The sequence below is a fragment of the Vulpes lagopus genome, chromosome 3 (genome assembly GCF_018345385.1).
Source record: "Vulpes lagopus strain Blue_001 chromosome 3, ASM1834538v1, whole genome shotgun sequence".
NCBI classification, from domain to species: Eukaryota; Metazoa; Chordata; class Mammalia; order Carnivora; family Canidae; genus Vulpes; species Vulpes lagopus.
Genome location: NC_054826.1, coordinates 132,339,678 through 132,359,063, shown reverse-complemented (window position 1 = coordinate 132,359,063; position 19,386 = coordinate 132,339,678). Strand labels below are relative to the sequence as shown.

Below are 19,386 nucleotides of genomic sequence, written 5' to 3'. Positions count from 1 at the left end.
CCGTCTGTTAAACATCCGACTCTTGATTTTGGCTCAGGTCATGATCTCAGGGTGGTGAGACCAAGCCCCCCTCAGGCTCAGCACTGGGTGTGGAGCCTAATTGAGACTCTCTCTACCGCCCTCTCTAAAGCAAACACAAAAGCCAAGGGAGAGAACAATGGCACAATGAGGAAGGATCATAGTTCAACAGTTGTAGGGTCCAATAATAATAAATAATTCCAGCCACCATTTACCAAGAATTTGCCAAAGGCCAGGTGCTTTACATATATTGCTGCTAATTCTCACAACACTGCAGTTTTCATTTCCATTTACAGATGAGAAAATGAAAATCCAAAGTGGTTTGGGGCAAGAATCTAAACCCAACCCAACCCATCTAGATACTAAAGCTTACATACTCTTAAAACATGCACTGTCGATATGAGCAAAAAAAAAAGATCTCAGTTTAGGCATAAAGCACAGATATGCAAACAGTACATGCACAGTGTATCTGTGGTATTAAAGTTTCATGAAGGGACACCTGGGCAGCTCAGTCAGTTAAGCAATGGACTCTTGGTTTTGGCTCAGGTCACGGTCTCAGGGTCATGAGATCAAGCCCCATGTCAGGCTCCCTCCTCAGTGCAGCCTGCTTGGGTTTCTCTCTCCTTCTCCCTCTGCTCCTCCTCCCCTTCCCGCATGCTCTGTCTAAAATAAATAAATAAATGAACCTTTAAAAACAAAACACAACTCACCTTGAGCCTGCATGCGTGTTCTCACCAAAGCCAAGGGGTAGCTAGCCAGCTGACCACAGGTGCTGGATAAGGCACCACATCCCAGCAAGACCATGACTCCAGGGTTTACAGAGTCTTTGGCATAATTATCCAGCCAATGGGCCTTCAAGAGCTGCCAGAGAAACAGAAAAGAAGAAAATCAGTGCTTGCACTCAGCACAAACATTTTCACAGTCACTCTTGTCCTTACAAGAGACAGGCCACACTTCTGCAAGATCAAGTGGCACATTCCCAGGAGCAGCAGCCACTGTAGGAGGCAGCAGCTCTGCAGAGACAGGGAAGGGAAGCCACTGGGGATTCAGACCATGTGAGGTTTGCACTGGTTGCTCATTTTCTTCCAAACAAATGTCAAGATCAACAGCACTCCAAATACAGTATCTCAAGAACATTTCCTGTAGTGAGTATTAATAAAAACAATATAATTCTACTAATTGCATCTAATTTTGTACTTTACACATATGTTATTTCATTTAGTCCTTTCTCCAAGGTGGAGTTATTCTTACAATTTTAGAAATGAGAAAAATGAGTCTCAGGGCAATTTTTTTTAACAAGGGTGCAGAATCAAGAGTACTGATCCCCAGGCTATGCCTTTCCCCCTATTATCCTACATCCATGTATTTTCATTAGAAGGCAATTGAAAGTAATTGTATAAAATACATATGCTAATCTACTTTTTAAATATACAATATTTTAAGTATAAGAATCTATGCTAATATGTAAGGGAAATTATTGTTATGGTAGCACAAGCATAGTAATACACTACCTAAAGCTATCTACGGATTCAATGCAATTCAATTCCCTACCTACTCAAATCCCCATGGCATTTTTTGAAGAAAAAGAGAAAACGCCCTAAAATTCATATGGAATTTCAAGGGACCCCAATAAACCAAATAATCTTAGAAAAAAAGAATAAACTTGGAGGCTTCATACTCCCTGATGTTAATTAGACACTACAAAGTAACAGTAATCAGATAATGTGGTACTGCCATAAAGACTGACATACAGACCAATAGAACAAAATAGAGTCCATAAATAAACTCTTAAATACATGGCCAAATGATCGTCAACAAGGATGCCAAGACTACACGCTGGAGAAAGAACAGTCTCTGCAACAAACGATGTGGAGAAAATTGAATATCCACATGCAAAAGAATAAAGTTGAAGCTTTACCTTATACCATGTACAGAAATTAACTCAAAATGGGTTAAAGAAAAAAAAAATGGGTTTAAGACCTAAACATAACACCTAATACTATAAAACTTCCAGAAAAAAACATGGGATAAAAGCCTCAGGGCACTGAATTTGGCAATGATTTCTTAGATAGGACATCAAAAGCAGAGGAAACAAAAGCAAAAATAAATAAATGAACTCCACCCAACTTAAAAACTTCTGTGCAGCAAAGGAAACAATCAGCAGGGTGAAGGGCAATCTATGGAATCAGAGAATATATTTGCAAACCACACATATGATTATGGGTTGTTAACCAAAACATATTTATAGAACTCCAATAACTCAACAATTTTTTAAAAAAACAATTAAAAATGGGCAAAAGCAACAGATATATGAAAAGATGCTCAACATTGCTAATCATCAGGAAAATGCAAATCAAAACCAAAATGAGATATCACCTTACCTATACTGAAATGACTTTTTTATCTAAAAGATAAGAAATAGGGACACCTGGGTGGCTCAGGGGGAAAGTACCTGACACTTGATTTGGCTTAGGTCATGGTCTCAGGATCGTAAGATCAAGCTGTGCATTGGGCTTCATGCTAGGTGGGGAACCTGCTTAAGATTCTTTCTCTCCCTCCCCTTCTCCCCCTCTGCCCACAACCCCCCTAGAGCTCACTCTAAAAAAAAAAAAGGAAGAAAGAAGAAACACTGTTGGCAGGGATGTGGCACAAAAGGAACCTTCATGCGCTGTTGGTAGGAGTATAAATTGATATGGCCACTGTGGAAAATAGTACAGAGGCCTGTCAAAAAATTAAAAGGTAGAACTACCGTACAATCCAGCAATTCCACTATTGGGTATTTACCCAGAGAAAATGAAAACACAAATTAATACCCTTATGTTTACTGTAGCATTATTTACAATAGCTAAGACACGAAAGCAACTTAAGTGTCCATAGACAGATGAATGGATAAAGAAGATATGATGTGTGTTCATGCATGTGCACGTGTGCATGTGCATACACACACAATGGAATATTATTCGGCCATAAAAAAGAATAAGATCTTGCCATTTGCAACAGTGTGAATGGACCTAGAGAGTATTATGAGGGTATTAAGTGAAGTAAGTCAGAGAAAGACACATACAATATGATTTAATTTATATGTGGAATCTAAAAAATGAACAAACAAAACAAAAAAAGTAGAAACAAATTCTTAAATACAGACAGTTGTCAGATGGGGGTGGGGGGCTGGGGAGGCAGAGACAGGCAAAATGGGTGAAGGGGAGTGAAAGGTAGATGCTTAAGTCATAGAATGAGTCAGTCACAGGGGTGAAGGGTACAGCACAGGGAATAGAGTCAATGGCATTGTAATTATGCTGTATGGTGACAGATGGGAGCTATACTTGTGGTGAGCACAGCATAACATATCGTCGAGTTGCCGAATCACTATGTTGTGCACCTAAAACTAATACAACCTGTGTCAGCTATATTTCAACAAAGAAAATTGGCAAAAAAAAAAAAAAAAAAAAAGCAAAAAAAAAAAATTGGCAAAAAATTTTGGTAGACATTTCTCCAAAAAAGATGTATAAATGGACAACAAGCATATGAAAAGATGCTCAACCTCACACATTATCAGAGAAATGCAAATACAAACCATAATGAGACATTGCCTCGCATCTGTTAGGATGGCCACTATTAAAAACAACAACAACAAACTATCAAGTGTTAGCAAGGATGTAATTAGAATTCTTTTTTTTTTTTTTTGTAATTAGAATTCTTTTTTTCTTTAAATTTATTTATTTATGATAGTTACACAGAGAGAGAGAGAGAGGCAGAGACACAGGCAGAGGGAGAAGCAGGCTCCATGCACCGGGAGCCTGATGTGGGATTCGATCCCGGGTCTCCAGGATCGTGCCCTGGGCCAAAGGCAGGCGCCAAACCCCTGCACCACCCAGGGATCCCCTGTAATTAGAATTCTTATGTACTACGCGTAGGAATGAAATCGGGTACAGCTACTACGTAAACCAGTTTGACAGTTCCTCAAAGAGCTCAACACAGATTTACCATAGGATTCAGCAATTCCACACCTCAGTATACACCCAAAGGAACTGAAAGCAGAGACCTGACCAGATACTCGTATCCAGTATTTACTGCAGTATTATCCACAAAAGCCAGAAACTAGAAACAATCGAAGTATCCACCAACAGATGAACAGATAAACAAAATGTGGTATATACATACAATGGGATATTATTCAGCCAACAAAAATGAAGTTCTGACACATGCTACAACATGGATGAACTTTGAAAACTTTATTCTAAATGAAATAAGCCAGACAAAAAAGGAAAATATTGTATGATTCTACTTGCATGAAATAACTAGAATGGATGAATTCACAGAGACAGAAAGAAGATCAGAGGTTACCAGGGGCTGGGGGAAAGGGAGAGTGGAGAATTATTTTAGAACAGTTATAGAGTTTATGTTTGGGATCATGAAAAAAGTACTGGAAATAGTGAACTGTACTCTTAAAAATGGTTAAAATGGCAAATTTTATGTTACATACATGCAGAAGGCAGACACTCAACCACTGAGCCACCCAGGTGTCCCTGAATTGTACACTTTAAATGAATGACACGTATGGTATGTAAATTTTATCCTAGTAAAACTGTTTAGAAAAAAATGGTAAAGTCCCCTAAGAAAACGTGTGACACATTCCATGCCCCACCTTCCCCCGCTCAGCTATAGGCTTACTTCTATCACAGCACAACTACCTACCCAACACTGCTTCAGAGGTTTCTTGTCTCTCCCTGACCAAAACTTCAGTTTTTTAAAGGCAAAAACCGAGACTGTCAGATTCATAAATTATTAAATGGTTTAAATGGCAGAGCTGGTCCAAGATTTGTGGTCTGAGCCATCTTTTCAGTACTGGGGATGAATCTGTGCCAGCCACATCAGTCTCTTGGCTTTATTGATGTCAGATTTTAACAAATCAAAGAAAATGTGCCCTCTTTGCTTATTTCCTCTCCCCTCAAAAAAATCCCTAGGACCATCTTCTAAGATAAACAATTTTATTTTTTTGGTGTGTAGGGAGCCAGATATGTATCAGGGGTCAATGCTGGTGGACGGAAGTTTGAGGAAAGAGTCCGGGAGAGAAGTAAATTGTGATGCAAATTTGACAAAGCATAGGACAGCCTCACAGAATCTCTCGCCCATCAGGGTTTCCCGTGTTGGGCTGGGCCTTCATCTCGCTGCCTGGCTCAGTGTGGGCACAGGGCTCTCCATGCAGGGCCTGTGGCAAGGCAGCTCTCTGCTAAGTGGAACAATTATATGTGAACGTGAGTTTGTGCTCTTCATTAATAAAAGTAATTTGCAGGGAAATCTGATACAAAGGCAACCACAAGCATATGGAGTCCCATGTTCAAGGTACTTGGCAAAAAAAAAAAAAAAAAAAAAAAGATCAAGTAACACACTCCTGAATCCACTTTTAGTCACAAACTATTTCCTGGTATATATGTACTTCTTTACATAAGGTCAAATCCTAACAATAAGAACTATTTAACTACATTTTCAGATTCAAAAGATTGCTACAAACTTACCTCGTAGACAGCAAGATCTATGCCTGCATAAGGTATGATGCCTAGTAAGTTGGGGACATAGCCTTTGTAAAAAGCTCCCATGCCTTCATGTTTCAAAATCTTCTTGGCACAATCAAATATTCCAGAATATTGCCTAGTTTTGCCTATAGCCAGCCTGGTCTTCACAACCTAGTTATAAAAGAACGTAATGAAATATTATCATTTGTATTCATCCTGACATCATGGAATTCAAAGGAAGTAATTTTACAGAGAACAAATACCTAGCACATGTTGTCTCTCAAATGAATGCCCAATTTGTTGATCTGTCATCCCTCACATATTATGTCTATTGAAGGGCTAAGACCAGAGCCAAGAAGACTTATTTATTGTTTTTTTTTAACATTTTTATTTATTTTTTATTTATTTATGATAGTCACAGAGAGAGAGAGAGAGAGAGAGAGGCAGAGACATAGGCAGAGGGAGAAGCAGGCTCCATGCACCGGGAGCCCGACGTGGGACTCGATCCAGGGTCTCCAGGATCACGCCCTGGGCCAAAGGCAGGCACCAAACCGCTGCACCACCCAGGGGTCCCAAGACTTATTTATTGTAAAGAGGATCTGAATGAGGGTAGAGGAAATAGAAAATAATTTACAGATGTCTTATTTTTTTTTTTTTTTTTTTACAGATGTCTTAAAATTGACTGGTGGCCAATGAGATATGGGAGGTGAGGGAAATGGTAGCATACAGGATGGTCCCGGGTGTCTAGCTTGGATCACAGGAGCGGGGAGGGAAGGCAATGCTACTAACCGAGATGGAGGATATAAGAAAATGACATGAATTCAGTTAGAATAGTTCTTGAAGGGTGTGAGGAATAACATGAGCAATCATATTAAGAAGCTGACCAGGAAAGCTATATTAATAGGCATACCACACAGGTGAAAATTAAGGGTATATTTTGCTTAGATCTTTTTAGTTGTTGAAAGCCCTTTGCCGTATCAATAAAGGTAGCCAAATCTACATTATCATTTTTGCTCTAAGGCAAGAGTTGGCCAACTTCTCCTGCAAAGACCAGGAGTCTTTTAGTCTTTGCAAGCCTAAAATCTCAGGTCTGTTGCATATTTTTTTCATTTTCTTAACCAACTTTTAAAATGTATAAAACCATTCTTAGCCCAAGGGCTTTACAAAGTACTTCCCAGGCACGTGGTTTGCCTACCTATGCTGTAATGGTAGGATGTCTAGTTAGGACTGCCATCAACTCATCATATTTATTATTGAATTTGGCACAGTAACTCTTTGAAGAGGAATGGGTGTTAAAATTCCCATCAACACTGTGGCAGCCAGCCTCCAAGTGGGCCCCCAACTATCCCTGCCTCCTGGTGTTCTCACAGTGTGTAGTGCCCTCCCATGCTCTCCCATGGGTGGTCTGTATGACCAACAAAATACAGCAGAAATGACAAAAGATTGCAGCTTCCATCTTGAGTACTGGCTAACACACATTCATTCTCTCTCTCTCTCTCTCTTTCATATCACCGAGTTGGGGAAAACAGCTATTATGGGGGATCCCTGGGTGGCGCAGCGGTTTGGCGCCTGCCTTTGGCCCAGGGCGCGATCCTGGAGACCTGGGATCGAATTCCACATCGGGCTCCCAATGCATGGAGCCTGCTTCTCCCTCTGCCTGTGTCTCTGCCTCTCTCTTTCTTTCTGTGTGTGTGACTATCATAAAATAAATAAAAAAAAAATTAAAAAAAAAACAGCTATTATGTTGTGGGGGTACTCAGAGAGCCTAGGGAGAGGCCCCGGTGGTAAGGACCTGACATCTCCAGCTGTAATAGCCAGCGAGGCCCAGTAACAAACACATGAGTGAACTTGGGACGCAGATTTGTCTCCAGCTGAACACTGCAGTGACTGCAGCCCTGACCTGCACCTTGACTCTAGGCTCAAAGAAACCCTGAGCCAGGAGCACCCCATTAAGCTACTCCCAGATTCCTGACCCACAGAAACCCTGAGATAATAAATGCTGGTGTTAAACTGCTAACCTGGGGATAACTTGCTGCCCAGCAATAGCTAATGACACAAACACCACCAACACAGTCAGACTTCACAATGGTACTTACCTCCATAGGATAAATAATAGTCTGTGCAGTCGCTCCAGCCAGGGAACCAGAAACAAATCTCTTAAAGGTTCCTACTTTTTGTCCTTCCTCAGTAAGCAACTTCTTGTACTGTATAAATACATTTAAAAATGTATATTAATACCTGCTAGAGACTGAATCATGTCTCCTCCTCCCAATCATGTTGAAGCTATAACCCCTCCCCACCAACTGTGGTGATACTTGGAGATGGGGCCTGTAGGAGATTATCAGGGTTAGATGAGGTCCTAAGGGTGGGGCCCTTGAAAGGATTAGTGTCCTTAAAACAGGCACCAGAGAGTTTTTTCTCCCCTCCTTTCCTTTCTCTCTCTCTCTCTCTCTTTTTTTTTAAAGATTTTATTTGTTTATTCATGAGAGACACACAGAGAGAGGCAGAGACATAGGCAGAGGGAGAAGCAGGCTCCCTGTGGAGAGCCCAATGCGGGACTCAATCCTATGACTCTGGGATCATGACCTGAGCCCAAGGCAGACACTCAACCACTGAGCCACCCAGGTGCCCTTCTCTTCCCCTTTCTGTACACTCATGCACTAAAGAAAGACCATATGAGCACACACAGCAAGAGGGTAGCCACGTGCAAGCTAGGAAGAGGGCCCTCATCAGAAACCAAATTGGTCAGGACCTGGGTCTTAGATGTTCCAGCTCCAGGACTATGGGAAATTCAATTCTGTTGTTTATTTAAAGATTTCACATATTTATTTGACAGAGAGAGAGAGCACAGACAGGGGAGTAGCAGAAGGAAAGGGAGAAGCAGCCTCCCTGCTACCGTGGGACTCAATCTCAGGACCCTAGGGCTATGACCTTTATGACCTGAGTCGAAGGTAGACACCTCACTGACTGAGCCACCCACGCACCCCGAAGTTCTGTTGTTTAAATAACCAATATGGTATTTTGTTATTTTGGCAGCCTGAGCTAAGTAAACACCAAAATACAAATCAGCTCTTAGTAACCAATTAATTGATAATATGATGATGTTTTTCCAACTGCATACACTGCATTAGCAATACGTGGCAGAAAAGCAAGGCTCAAATGCTAAAACATTTAGTTCACTGGAAAGCGGTCTTCAAGTTAGATTTCCACAGAACACAGATGTTCCAAAGATGGGACCCAGTTGTTCCTTTGCTAAAACACAATAATAGCATTCTTTCCCAGAAAATACAGGGTTAGGGGATGCCTGGGTGGCTCAGCGGTTTAGTGCCTGCCTTTGGCCTAGGGCATGATCCTGGAGTCCTGGGATCGAGTCCCACATTGGGCTCCCTGCACAGAGCCTGCTTCTCCCTCTGCCTGTGTCTCTGCCTCTCTCTGTCTCATGAATAAATAAATAAAATCTTAAAAAAAAAAAAAGAAAAGAAAAAAGAAAATATAGGGTTGGTAAAGTGTTCACAATTTTGGGATGTTTTCCTTTTTTAAGATGTTTATTTTCCCCAGTATAAATAAAGTAAGTGATAGATATTAACAAAACAACTGAGAAAGACATTTCTGCAGGTGACAGTCACACTACCACGTCAACCCGAGAGCCCACCTGGCCCACCAGTACTAACACAACCAACAGAGCCGATCAGGCCAAAGGTAAAATCTGATCCCAATGCAGTCAAAGTAACCGCAGATCACGATGGAAATAGGACGGGCTGTGGAGTCAGGCAGATCCGGGCCGGAACCCCAGGAACCTGTGGCTCTGAGCAAGTTCGTGAACATGTTCCCTGATCTGTGATAACAGGACCTTTTCTCACATGGTTGCCAAAGGATTAAATAAGCTAATACATATAATACAGCATAGTGCTGAGCCCATGGCAAACGTTCAGGAAAAGTCATTACTATCACCACTCTCTTCTACAACTTGGAAAGAAAGGCCCTGCCCAAACACAGACTGTGGTCATAAACCAGGCAAACCAGATTCCTTGTTTTAGAAAGGTGACAGTGGGTCTACGGAGATAATTAACCACTGACCTCGGAGGGAGAAGTGGACAAACGAAGAAAGAGAAGTGGGAGGCTAACTGAGCTCTCAGAGCCACCCTGAAATCCTCTTGCCTATCCTTTTCTCTTCCATTTGTTGTAACACCTATTTCAGTGTTTCTGTTCTCTTCCAGCTGCCAATACCACTTCCTCCCTCATTCTCAGGAAATGTCCTTTCTTGGGAACACAGGGAAGAACAGAGGCCACCAAGCAAGAATATTCCTGCCCACCTTCCACAGAATTATCTACATCTACGTATATCTTTTTTTCCCAAAATGACATAAGCAGAGTGAGTCCTCTGTGCCATCAAAGCCACTCCTTCCCAGGGAGGAGCACTGGTCATAGCACTCGTGTCTCCCCAGCCCTTCCACCCCCACACATACCTCCTGTGAACACCTGCTGCATTCACCAGCCTCTCCTGTACTTTTAACTTCCATCTATTGTGTTGACATGCTTCCTTCAGCAACGGGCACATTAAAGTAAAACATATCAAAACCTTCCCTGGGCCCACCATCTTTCTTATCTATCACTCTTCCTCATTTCCTTTCCTTCCCTTTATTCAAGTCAAGCTCCGCAAAAATGTGTCTACACTGGACAATTCTGGTCACCGCTGGGTGTACTCTCACTCATTTCAGAATGGTTCCTCATCTCTTCACTTCCCTGGATCCTTACACCAAGATCTCCCATCTGTGGGTTGCTCAATCCTAAAAGATACTTTTCTTAGTGTGTGTACCACTGTGTAGCCTTCCCGTAACCCTTTTGCATCCTCTCACTTCTAGGCCACCAGTCTCGGCACTGCCTCCTGTGTCTCTGGCTGTTCCTTCTCAGTCTCCTCTACAAAGGGCTCCTTCTACTTCTCCCCGGGCATATTCCCAGAATTCTTCTGTTCTGTAAGTCTTCCTCAGTGATCCATTCCAACGACTTCAACTCAAAAACCACTTCTCCATCAGAGATCAAAACTCCTACTGGACCGCTACCTTTCATGTTGCAGAGATGCCCCAAACTCTGCATGGCCAAAATGGAACCAGTCATTTTACCCCAAAATCTATTCCTCTTCTTGTAGTCTCCATGTGTGTAGTTGCCCAAATTAGGACCCAGAGTATCATCCTTGATTCCTCTTTTCTTTCTCACCTCCATGTCCACTCAGTCAGTGAGTCCTGGCAATTCTATTTCCAAAATATTTTTCAGTTCATTTCCTTCTTCTCCAGTTTCTCTAGCCACCACCTTACCCTGGTGCTCATCATTTCTTACCTGGGTGACAGAATTATTTCCTGAATAATTTCCTGCCTCCAGTCTGGCCTTGCTGTCCTCTAATACATTCTCCATTTCTTCCTATATTGATATTGATATCAATATGATATTAAATGTAATAATATGTAAATAAAATGTAAATAGTATGATATTAAATGTAAATATACTCATTTCACTTCCCTACAGAAGATGCTTCAATAGCCCCTTCACCCTCTTCAGGATAAAATCAAGACTCCTATTACACTTGGCTTCTGTCTACCTGTCCAGCCTGCTTTCATCATTTTCTTCCCAGAAACACACTCCACTGCACTGGAACCAAATGAACCACCTTCAACCACCTTTCCTTAATGAATGATGCTCGCCTGTGCCTATATTTCTGGTCACATGCTGCTGCTGCTGCTGCTTCTGCTCAAAATACACACTTTCCTCTTCACCTGAGTGGACCTGAGATTCAGGCAGTCTTAGGCTCAAAGTCCACATCTGGCACTTCTGTGTTTTCACTCATTCAGTGAGGATCCACTGGCACTAGACTAAGTGTTGAGAATGCAGACCTGAAAACAAATGTTGCCTAAGTAAGCTCAATCTTATTAAGGGAGAGATAAGTACTGCGATCATCCAGTGTGACTGTTCAACAGAGGACAACAAAAAGACCTGTAACAATGAAGAAGGTTTCTTGGAGAATGTTTGCCACTATCTGTCATTCGCCAACCTGAGTGAGTCAAGTCTTCGTAGGATGTTCACCCCTATCTGACATTTGCTTCAACAAACACTCACAGAGCACTTATCACAACGCCAGGTTCCAAGTGCTACAGTCCATGGAGAAGTAGCCAAGCCCCTGCCCTCATGGAGCTTTCATTCTAAATTCAGTTCAACTCATTCAAAATGAATAAGCAAAAATCCTGTATTTCTTTTAAGAGTTGCTATGAAAAGAATACAGAAGTCTTTTTAAAATAAATAATTTGAAATTGAGAATTCTAAAATCTGTTTATTAGGAATCTGAATTTATGTAGTCTAATCTCCTGTCAGAGAAATTTCTCCTGGAGTATAAGTGGAAAATTATTATATAGTAAAACAAGAACCCCAAAAGAACTATGTGTTCATTGCTACTGAATCAGTTTTTTTAAAAAAAGATTTATTTATTCATGAGAGACAGAGAGAGAGAAAGAGAGAGAGGCAGAGACATAGGCAGAATGACTCTCCTGCGGGGAGCTTGATGTAGGACTTCATCCCAGATCCCAGGATCACACCCTGAGCCAAAGGCAGACACTCAACCACTGAGCCACCCAGGTGCCCCACACTGAATCAGTTTATTAACTCCACAAGTGACAATTACCTGTTCATACACCCAGAACTTAATAGCTGTCTCAGGAGCAATTTTAATGACATTTGTACCGTTTCCTCTCCAAAGGGAGCGGATACCTCCTTCTTTCACCATCTGTCGAAAGCCACCATATATGTTCATTTTGCCTGATTTTGAACCATGGACCTAAAAATAAAAGCAAAATGATATGAAACATTGGTGGCATGTTACTGCTACTATTTCTAAAGTAACTGTGCAATCCACCCTCTTTATTTTAATACTATTTATTACTGTAAGAAGATGTATTTAAAAATAGAATATAGAAAGTTCAGATAATGTATAATGATAGGAACAATTATTAGAGGCCATTTTAGAGGCCTGACTCTAAATCTAAAACTAAAAAACAAACAAACAAAAAACCCCAGTATCCTCAGCATGGGAAAGAAGACGGAAAGGACATAATCTAAATTAAAATTATTATGAACAACATTCATAAGATAACATGAACCAAATTATGTATTAGGCTATAGAACACCCCTTGGAATGCAAACAAGTTCACTTTAAGAAAACTTTTCAAAATATACTGCAGGTAATATACTATCTTTCCCCCTTAAGAAGTAATACCAAGATGAAATATAAAGAGGCCTGAAAACAATTTTGTATTATGTATATCAGAGCCGTAGACTCTGGAATGCACATAGCCTGGCAAGAAAAGTAAAAATTATACCTTCTATGGATTACTTCAAAGCCTCCCTAGGCAATAAATTCATGAAGACATGAATGCCTCGCCCCGTCAATACTTGGTTTAGATAACAGAAGTGATCGCTGTTTAAATACACTACACCTTATAACGGCCTCTATATAAAAAATCAGTAAATCTAACAAGCCAAAACAAATAAAGAAATCAGCTCTTCTTATTGTTTTGGCTTACACAAAATAAGTGACTACTGTAAAAAATAGAAAAACAAGATGTAAGAGGCTGATGATTGAAGGTCAGCCATGTGGGCAATATGTGGTTGATCCGCAATAAAGACTTGGGTGAACTTTCTTGGCTGGCTTGCAACACTGTGCATATTGTCACACATCAATGCCAGGAAAGGAGCACATCGTGACTTTACAGGGATTAGACAACAAAAGCTCTGCATTTCGTACTTTATAGGACTTGTCCTTATATGCTTTCTTTGGCTGATTTTAATCTGTATCTTTGCCCTGTAATAAGCCACAACCAAGAGTGTGCTTTAAGAGTCTTACTGAATTATTGAACCTGGAGGTTGTTTTGAAAAACCCCACTCATTCACCACACAGAACTTTCAAGAAATAAAGTCCAGAGATACCCATTTTCTTTTAAGTAAGCTTCACAATAAAATATGATAAAGGAAAAAAGGAATGCTTATTCAAGCTCAAAGTCAACTTACTATCATCCTTAAAGAAAAACACAAGCACTGATTCCTTCTCCTTTTTCTTTAAAGGACTATTTTTACCCCTACATGTATTTTGAGATTTAGGTACATTCTGAATGGTTGTTAGCTTAAAATATTGTCGGAAATCTTTTTATATTATATGTAAACTAAGGATGAGTACTAAAAAAGTATGTACCATAGGTATGACACAACACAACTTTTAAAACTATTTTCTAAGCAACTACTATATTCCAGTAGGGTGTTCCAGTGTATTAGGTATTTGCACATGCTTTATCATTTAATTCTTATAATCAGCCTTGTTAGCTATTCTTAATCCCACTCTAGGACAAAGGAAAATGAGATCTCAGGATTTTCATGCAGTGTGAGAACTACAAGCTCTACAAAGATACAGTATTCCTCATCTAATTTGTTGTAAAGGAAAAGCCAATTACTTATCTGAGCCTCAGGTTCTCCACCAATAATGTGAGGATAAAATACCATTGCTATGAGGACTAAATGGGTTACCATAATGAGGACCAAATGAATAACAATTCCTTTCCTTTCTCTCTCTCCACTCAGATCAGACCACATTGCTAGTAAATAGCAAAGCCAGTCTATAAATCCAGATCTTTTTTGCTCACCTCATCTTTAGAAACACTTTAAAAATTACATCCATGTTTCAAGGGTCAAAACTTTAGAAATATCTCACTTTTGAGAATGTATATAAAACAAAAGGAAAATATTATCATTTCCTACAATAATGGGTAGATTTTTTTCCTCACTAAACATTTGAAAAGTCATGGAATGCCAGAGATTAAAAGTCCATCACACACTTGTACCCACAATTTAAGCTTTGGTGAAATACACATATGGACCAGAATCAGGGCTAAGAGCAATAAAATAGAGATTTCACACCTTTTTTTTTTTTAAAGGTATGAAAGAATATTATGGAGAAATTTTAAAACTTCCTTTTCAAAGCACTACATTTATCATTGTTTTAGAAATATGTAGGAGAAACACAAGATCATAAAGTTCACCTGCATCATGACTTTCAGACGATCCAAAGGGGCAGTGCTTGTTCGAGAGACAGCACCAGCAATACCTCCTGCCAAAAGTTGCCTCCACCACTGTCCAGACTTCTTTTCATCTTCCGTGAATTCATCCGGAATAGTTAAACTATCTCCTATGTCAATACCCTGTTAAGATGGAAAAAAGATCCCCATTCTCCTTCAATTAAAAAAAGATCACTGCAGAAGGTTTGTTTTGGAGAAGAATCGTGTTATTTTACAGTGAAGATCAACTTCATTCCTTCATTCCTCATTCCAATTTGAGCATGTAGATGATTTTAAATAGCTTCATCACACTAAATGAAGTGCAGAATCAGTTCACAATAAATGAAAGTTAACAGTACATTACAAATTTACAAAACCAACAATTACAACAACTTTCTTTCTTAATAGATTAAGTAAGAGTAACTTTTCTCCTCTTGGTCTAAGTCAGAATGAAAGGTCAGCCTTTTTGGCAGATGTGAATCCTTTTTAGCTACAGAAGAAATGAGTTTTGTCAATTCTTCAAAGATACTCCCTTTATCTCAAAATTCTATCCATGTTATTCTTTATACCATGCTATGTGCTTTAGACCTGTAAATAAAAATTAGATTAATGCTTTATATGTGAAAACCTCAAAACTCATTTCCTATGTAGATTGCTTATAAATATTTTTACAGACTTGTCATTTAAACTATGCAACAGATTCTTTATAAATTTTAGCCAACAGGGAGGTACTGTTTAAAAATAATCCTTCCTCCAATCTACTCTATAAACATTACCACAGATTATAAATATAATATAATATATATTATAAATACAATATATATTATAAATATGCAGATAAATGGGAGTTCTAGAATGATAGTATGTTTACAACTTTATTATCTAAATGATTCTGCTGTAAAATATTTTATAAGTAGGAGTATAGGAGTAAGAGGCTATGCTATAGTAGTAACCCTCTCTTTCTTTGTTTCAGTATCAAAAAAATGAATACATGATTATAGCTTCAACTGTCAACAACTATCTCCAAAAGTATAGTAAAAGTCTGATTATGTAAATATAAACTGACATAGATAGAAAATATATCTAGGTAACTGAACTACTAATATAGTATATTATTCTATACTCAGAGAAGAGGCATTAATCACCAGAATTTTATAATATTCTATTTAAGTTTGGCATTGTTACTAGCAGCAATGTGAACCCTAGGCTTCATTTATTATGTGTAAAATTTATTGAAATCCATGAATAAACATAGCAGACAAGCCCACTAGGAAAATTAAAATTCCCTCCAAGAGTTCCATTGGTTTCAGGAGCAGATTGCACAATAAACTGACCTTCATTTATACTAACATATGTTAGCAAAGTATTAATGAAATTTCATTAAAATTTGAAAGTTTTGAGAAATACAAATAGGTGTGAATTGCTAAACAAAAGAGCCAAAATTGTTTTAACCTTCAATAATTGTAAGTACCTTATCCCAGAGACAAATCTAGAGTTGATAAAATAAGCAAAAATTTCAGAAGTCATCTCTAGCCATCATTAATGGCCAAGGAAATAGAATCTCGCAATCATGAGGTGCTGAGATTACTTAAGCAATGTAGTATCTATAAAAAGTAAAAACCTATGACTTTCACACTTCTCTTGGCAAAATACTTAAATGCAATAAAAGCTAGGCAGCTCATCTTCATAAGATTTTTAGAAGTGTATGATGAGTATTGTTGTACTCCTCCAACTATTGAACATGACAAAAATGGGTACCGCATTTGCAATATTTATGTAGCCTCAGGGTTTTAAGGTGTTGTTTTTTTTTTTTAAGGTATTCTGAATATATAAATAAAAAAATTTAAAAAAAAAAAAAAAAAAAAGGGGGATCCCTGGGTGGCGCAGCGGTTTGGCGCCTGCCTTTGGCCCAGGGCGCGATCCTGGAGACCCGGGATCGAATCCCACATCGGGCTCCCGGTGCATGGAGCCCGCTTCTCCCTCTGCCTGTATCTCTGCCTCTCTCTCTCCCTCTGTGACTATCATAAATAAATAAAAAAATTAAAAAAAAATAAAAAAAAAAGGTATTCTGAATATACACCTAACAGAATAAGCAGAACTCTACAAGCTAAGGAGCCCTGGGAATTGGGCACCCTGGCCCAGAAGCCTTAGAGTATTCTCGTGTGATAAATAACTATGGCTTACAACTAAGTGTAATGTAATACATATGGCATACTTACAGTAGAACGTTTCCAGAAACGGATAATTTCCTCAATGTCTGTAGCAGGATTTAGTAAGAAATAGTCCCTCCATTCATTCCAGTCTATTGTCATTGTCCCATCAGTATCAATACTGAAAATTAAAAGAAGCTAATTAAAAAACAAGATAAAACTTATAAAAGTAAAACATTATTGGCCATTTTGCAAAATGACAGTTTCTTTTCCAACTCAACGTTCTTATCAGAAGATCCCAATTCACAATAAGAGGTTGTTAGAAATGGCAGCAAGCTCTTAATGTTGTTAGATAGCTTTAATCATTTACATGAAGAAGAACCCCAAAGTCACAGAGAGCTTTCACTAAAGACTAGTTTTGGGACTGTGTCAAACTCTAATCAATGAGCTATCAAACAGTCAAGCTGGGAGACTGAATACTGAGAGTTAGTAATGAATGGATTTATGATCCATTTTTTTCTTGCATTGGCTCACAAAGCCATTTCTTAACGTTCTAACATTTGGATGTGATTTTGGAATATACTCAAAATATTCTATCAGTTTCCTTCTCCAACTTCTTCAAAGCTAATAAAATTAGCAGTGATTATTTAAAAAAAAAATCTAACCTGGTTACTGGGTCCTTTGAGTCTTAAGAAATCCTAGTACCTCATCTTCAACATTTAACATTAATGTATTATAATAGCCTTAGATATTTTCCATTAACATTTTGCTTGTTTTACAAGTTCTTGGCAGTGTGCTATTTGTCCAGTTTTTTCCCAAGTCCAACTCTGAACTGGGCCAGGACCTTGTTTTGTTCACTCTCCATACCCAGGACCTAAAGTGGCTAGCACAAAGAAGATGCTCATTTATTTGCTGAATTAATGACTGTCTCTGAAAAAAAGTTTAGATGTCTCCTATAAACCTTATATTTATTCAATCATTATTGAATCTTTATGTATCTTTATGTAATCTTTATGTAGATAAAGCTGGCATAAAGATGGCAGTCAAATCAAATGTAATTTTCAGGTATTAATACTATCATGTTCTCTAGTGCCAATTTTAATTTTGGTCTGCATGTGTGAAATTACACAGACTTTAATTTGTCTCAGCACATGGGTGTTAACATTTCCCATGAGGATCCTAGTTACTACTAAGTCTATAACATTATTCTGGGTTGCAATATTTATAGCTCTGTTTTTATCAGTATTTTCTATTCTAATGCACTTATTTATCATCTGACCCTACCCCTCAACCTCCCATACATGCAGTCATGAGTATCCTCCACAAGGCAGGGATTTTTTATGGATTTGTTCACTGAGATGACCCAAGTGTTTAGAACAGTGCCTGGCAGAGACAATGTTTACTGAATGAATAAATGAATTCTAAATTCTGACTAACTTCTTAAATAAAATAGTCTCACTGTGCATTTAAATTGCATTTCTCTTCAAACCACTAATGGGGCTCCACATCCCTTATCATATTCACTTGCTTGTGTAAATGTTTCCCCTTGTGTGAAATGCCTGTTTGTCTCTTTTGCCCATTTTTTTTTAATGGGTTGAGTGTCTTTTTCTTTTATATGTAGAGTTCTTTATATAGTTGATTTTAATACTTCATTATAAATTATCAAACCCTTTGTCTTTTTACTGTGTTCATGGTATCTATGAACAGATGCTTTTAATTTTAATATAGCTGAATTTATCAATCTTTTCATTTATGCTACTGCCTTTTGTGTCTTTTTAAAAAATAAATTCTTCCCTACACTGAGGTAAAGACATTTCCTTTTCTTCCTCCAAAAGTATGATAGTTTAACTTTCATGTCTAGGTTGATCTTTGTGTATGGTGTGAGGTAGGTACCCAGCTTCATTTTTGCCCGCATAGATAACCAGATGCACTGGCACCAAGTACAGCATAGTCTCTTCTTTTCTGCAAAGTGATCTGCAAAGCTACTTCTTTGTGTGACAAGTCCCAAATATGGATGGGTCTGTTTCTGGGATATTATGTTACATTTCTCAACTTGTCTATACCTGTACCACTATCACTATCTTAATACGAACTCTCGATATCTGATGAGGAAGTCCCCTGCTTCTCATGGCTCTTCAAGAATGTCTAGATTATTTTGGGGCCTTTGCTTTTTGATAGTAATTTGAGACTCAGCTTAATAAGTTTCTCAAAAAAAAAATTACTTTTTTTTTCCTGATGGCATTGTATCATTATCAATTTGGAGAAAAGGTACATCTTTTCTGTACTTAGTTATCTAACACAATATTTTAAGTTGCTCTTTTTTTTTTTAAGATTTTATTTATTCATGATAGACATAGAGAGAGAGAGAGGCAGATACACAGGCAGAGGGAGAAGCAGGCTCCATACTGGGAGCCCAACGTGGGACTCGATCCTGGGACTCCAGGATCGCACCCTGGGCCGAAGGCAGGCACTAAACCGCTGAGCCACCCAGGGATCCCCATAAGTTGCTCTTTTGTAAGTACTGATTGTGGTACATTACACTTTCTATATACAGCTAATTTTTTATCTATATAGCTAACAGATCACTATGTTTTTCTCTAAATCACAATATTTTCTCTA

At 38.7% G+C, this 19,386-nt stretch overlaps 1 protein-coding gene across 1 annotated transcript in view; it reads right to left on the bottom strand.

The window, feature by feature from the left end:
* The window catches only part of LOC121487895 (calcium-binding mitochondrial carrier protein SCaMC-1), a 49,193-nt gene that overhangs the window by 3,793 nt on the left and 26,014 nt on the right, over nt 1-19,386 (bottom strand). Inside the window, exons 4-9 of the mRNA XM_041749995.1 lie at nt 16,837-16,948; nt 14,603-14,761; nt 12,199-12,351; nt 7,628-7,735; nt 5,535-5,702; nt 729-879 (exon numbers count right to left, since the gene is read on the bottom strand). Coding sequence (XP_041605929.1) covers nt 729-879; nt 5,535-5,702; nt 7,628-7,735; nt 12,199-12,351; nt 14,603-14,761; nt 16,837-16,948 — 851 coding nt within the window. The remainder of the gene's footprint in view (nt 1-728; nt 880-5,534; nt 5,703-7,627; nt 7,736-12,198; nt 12,352-14,602; nt 14,762-16,836; nt 16,949-19,386) is intronic.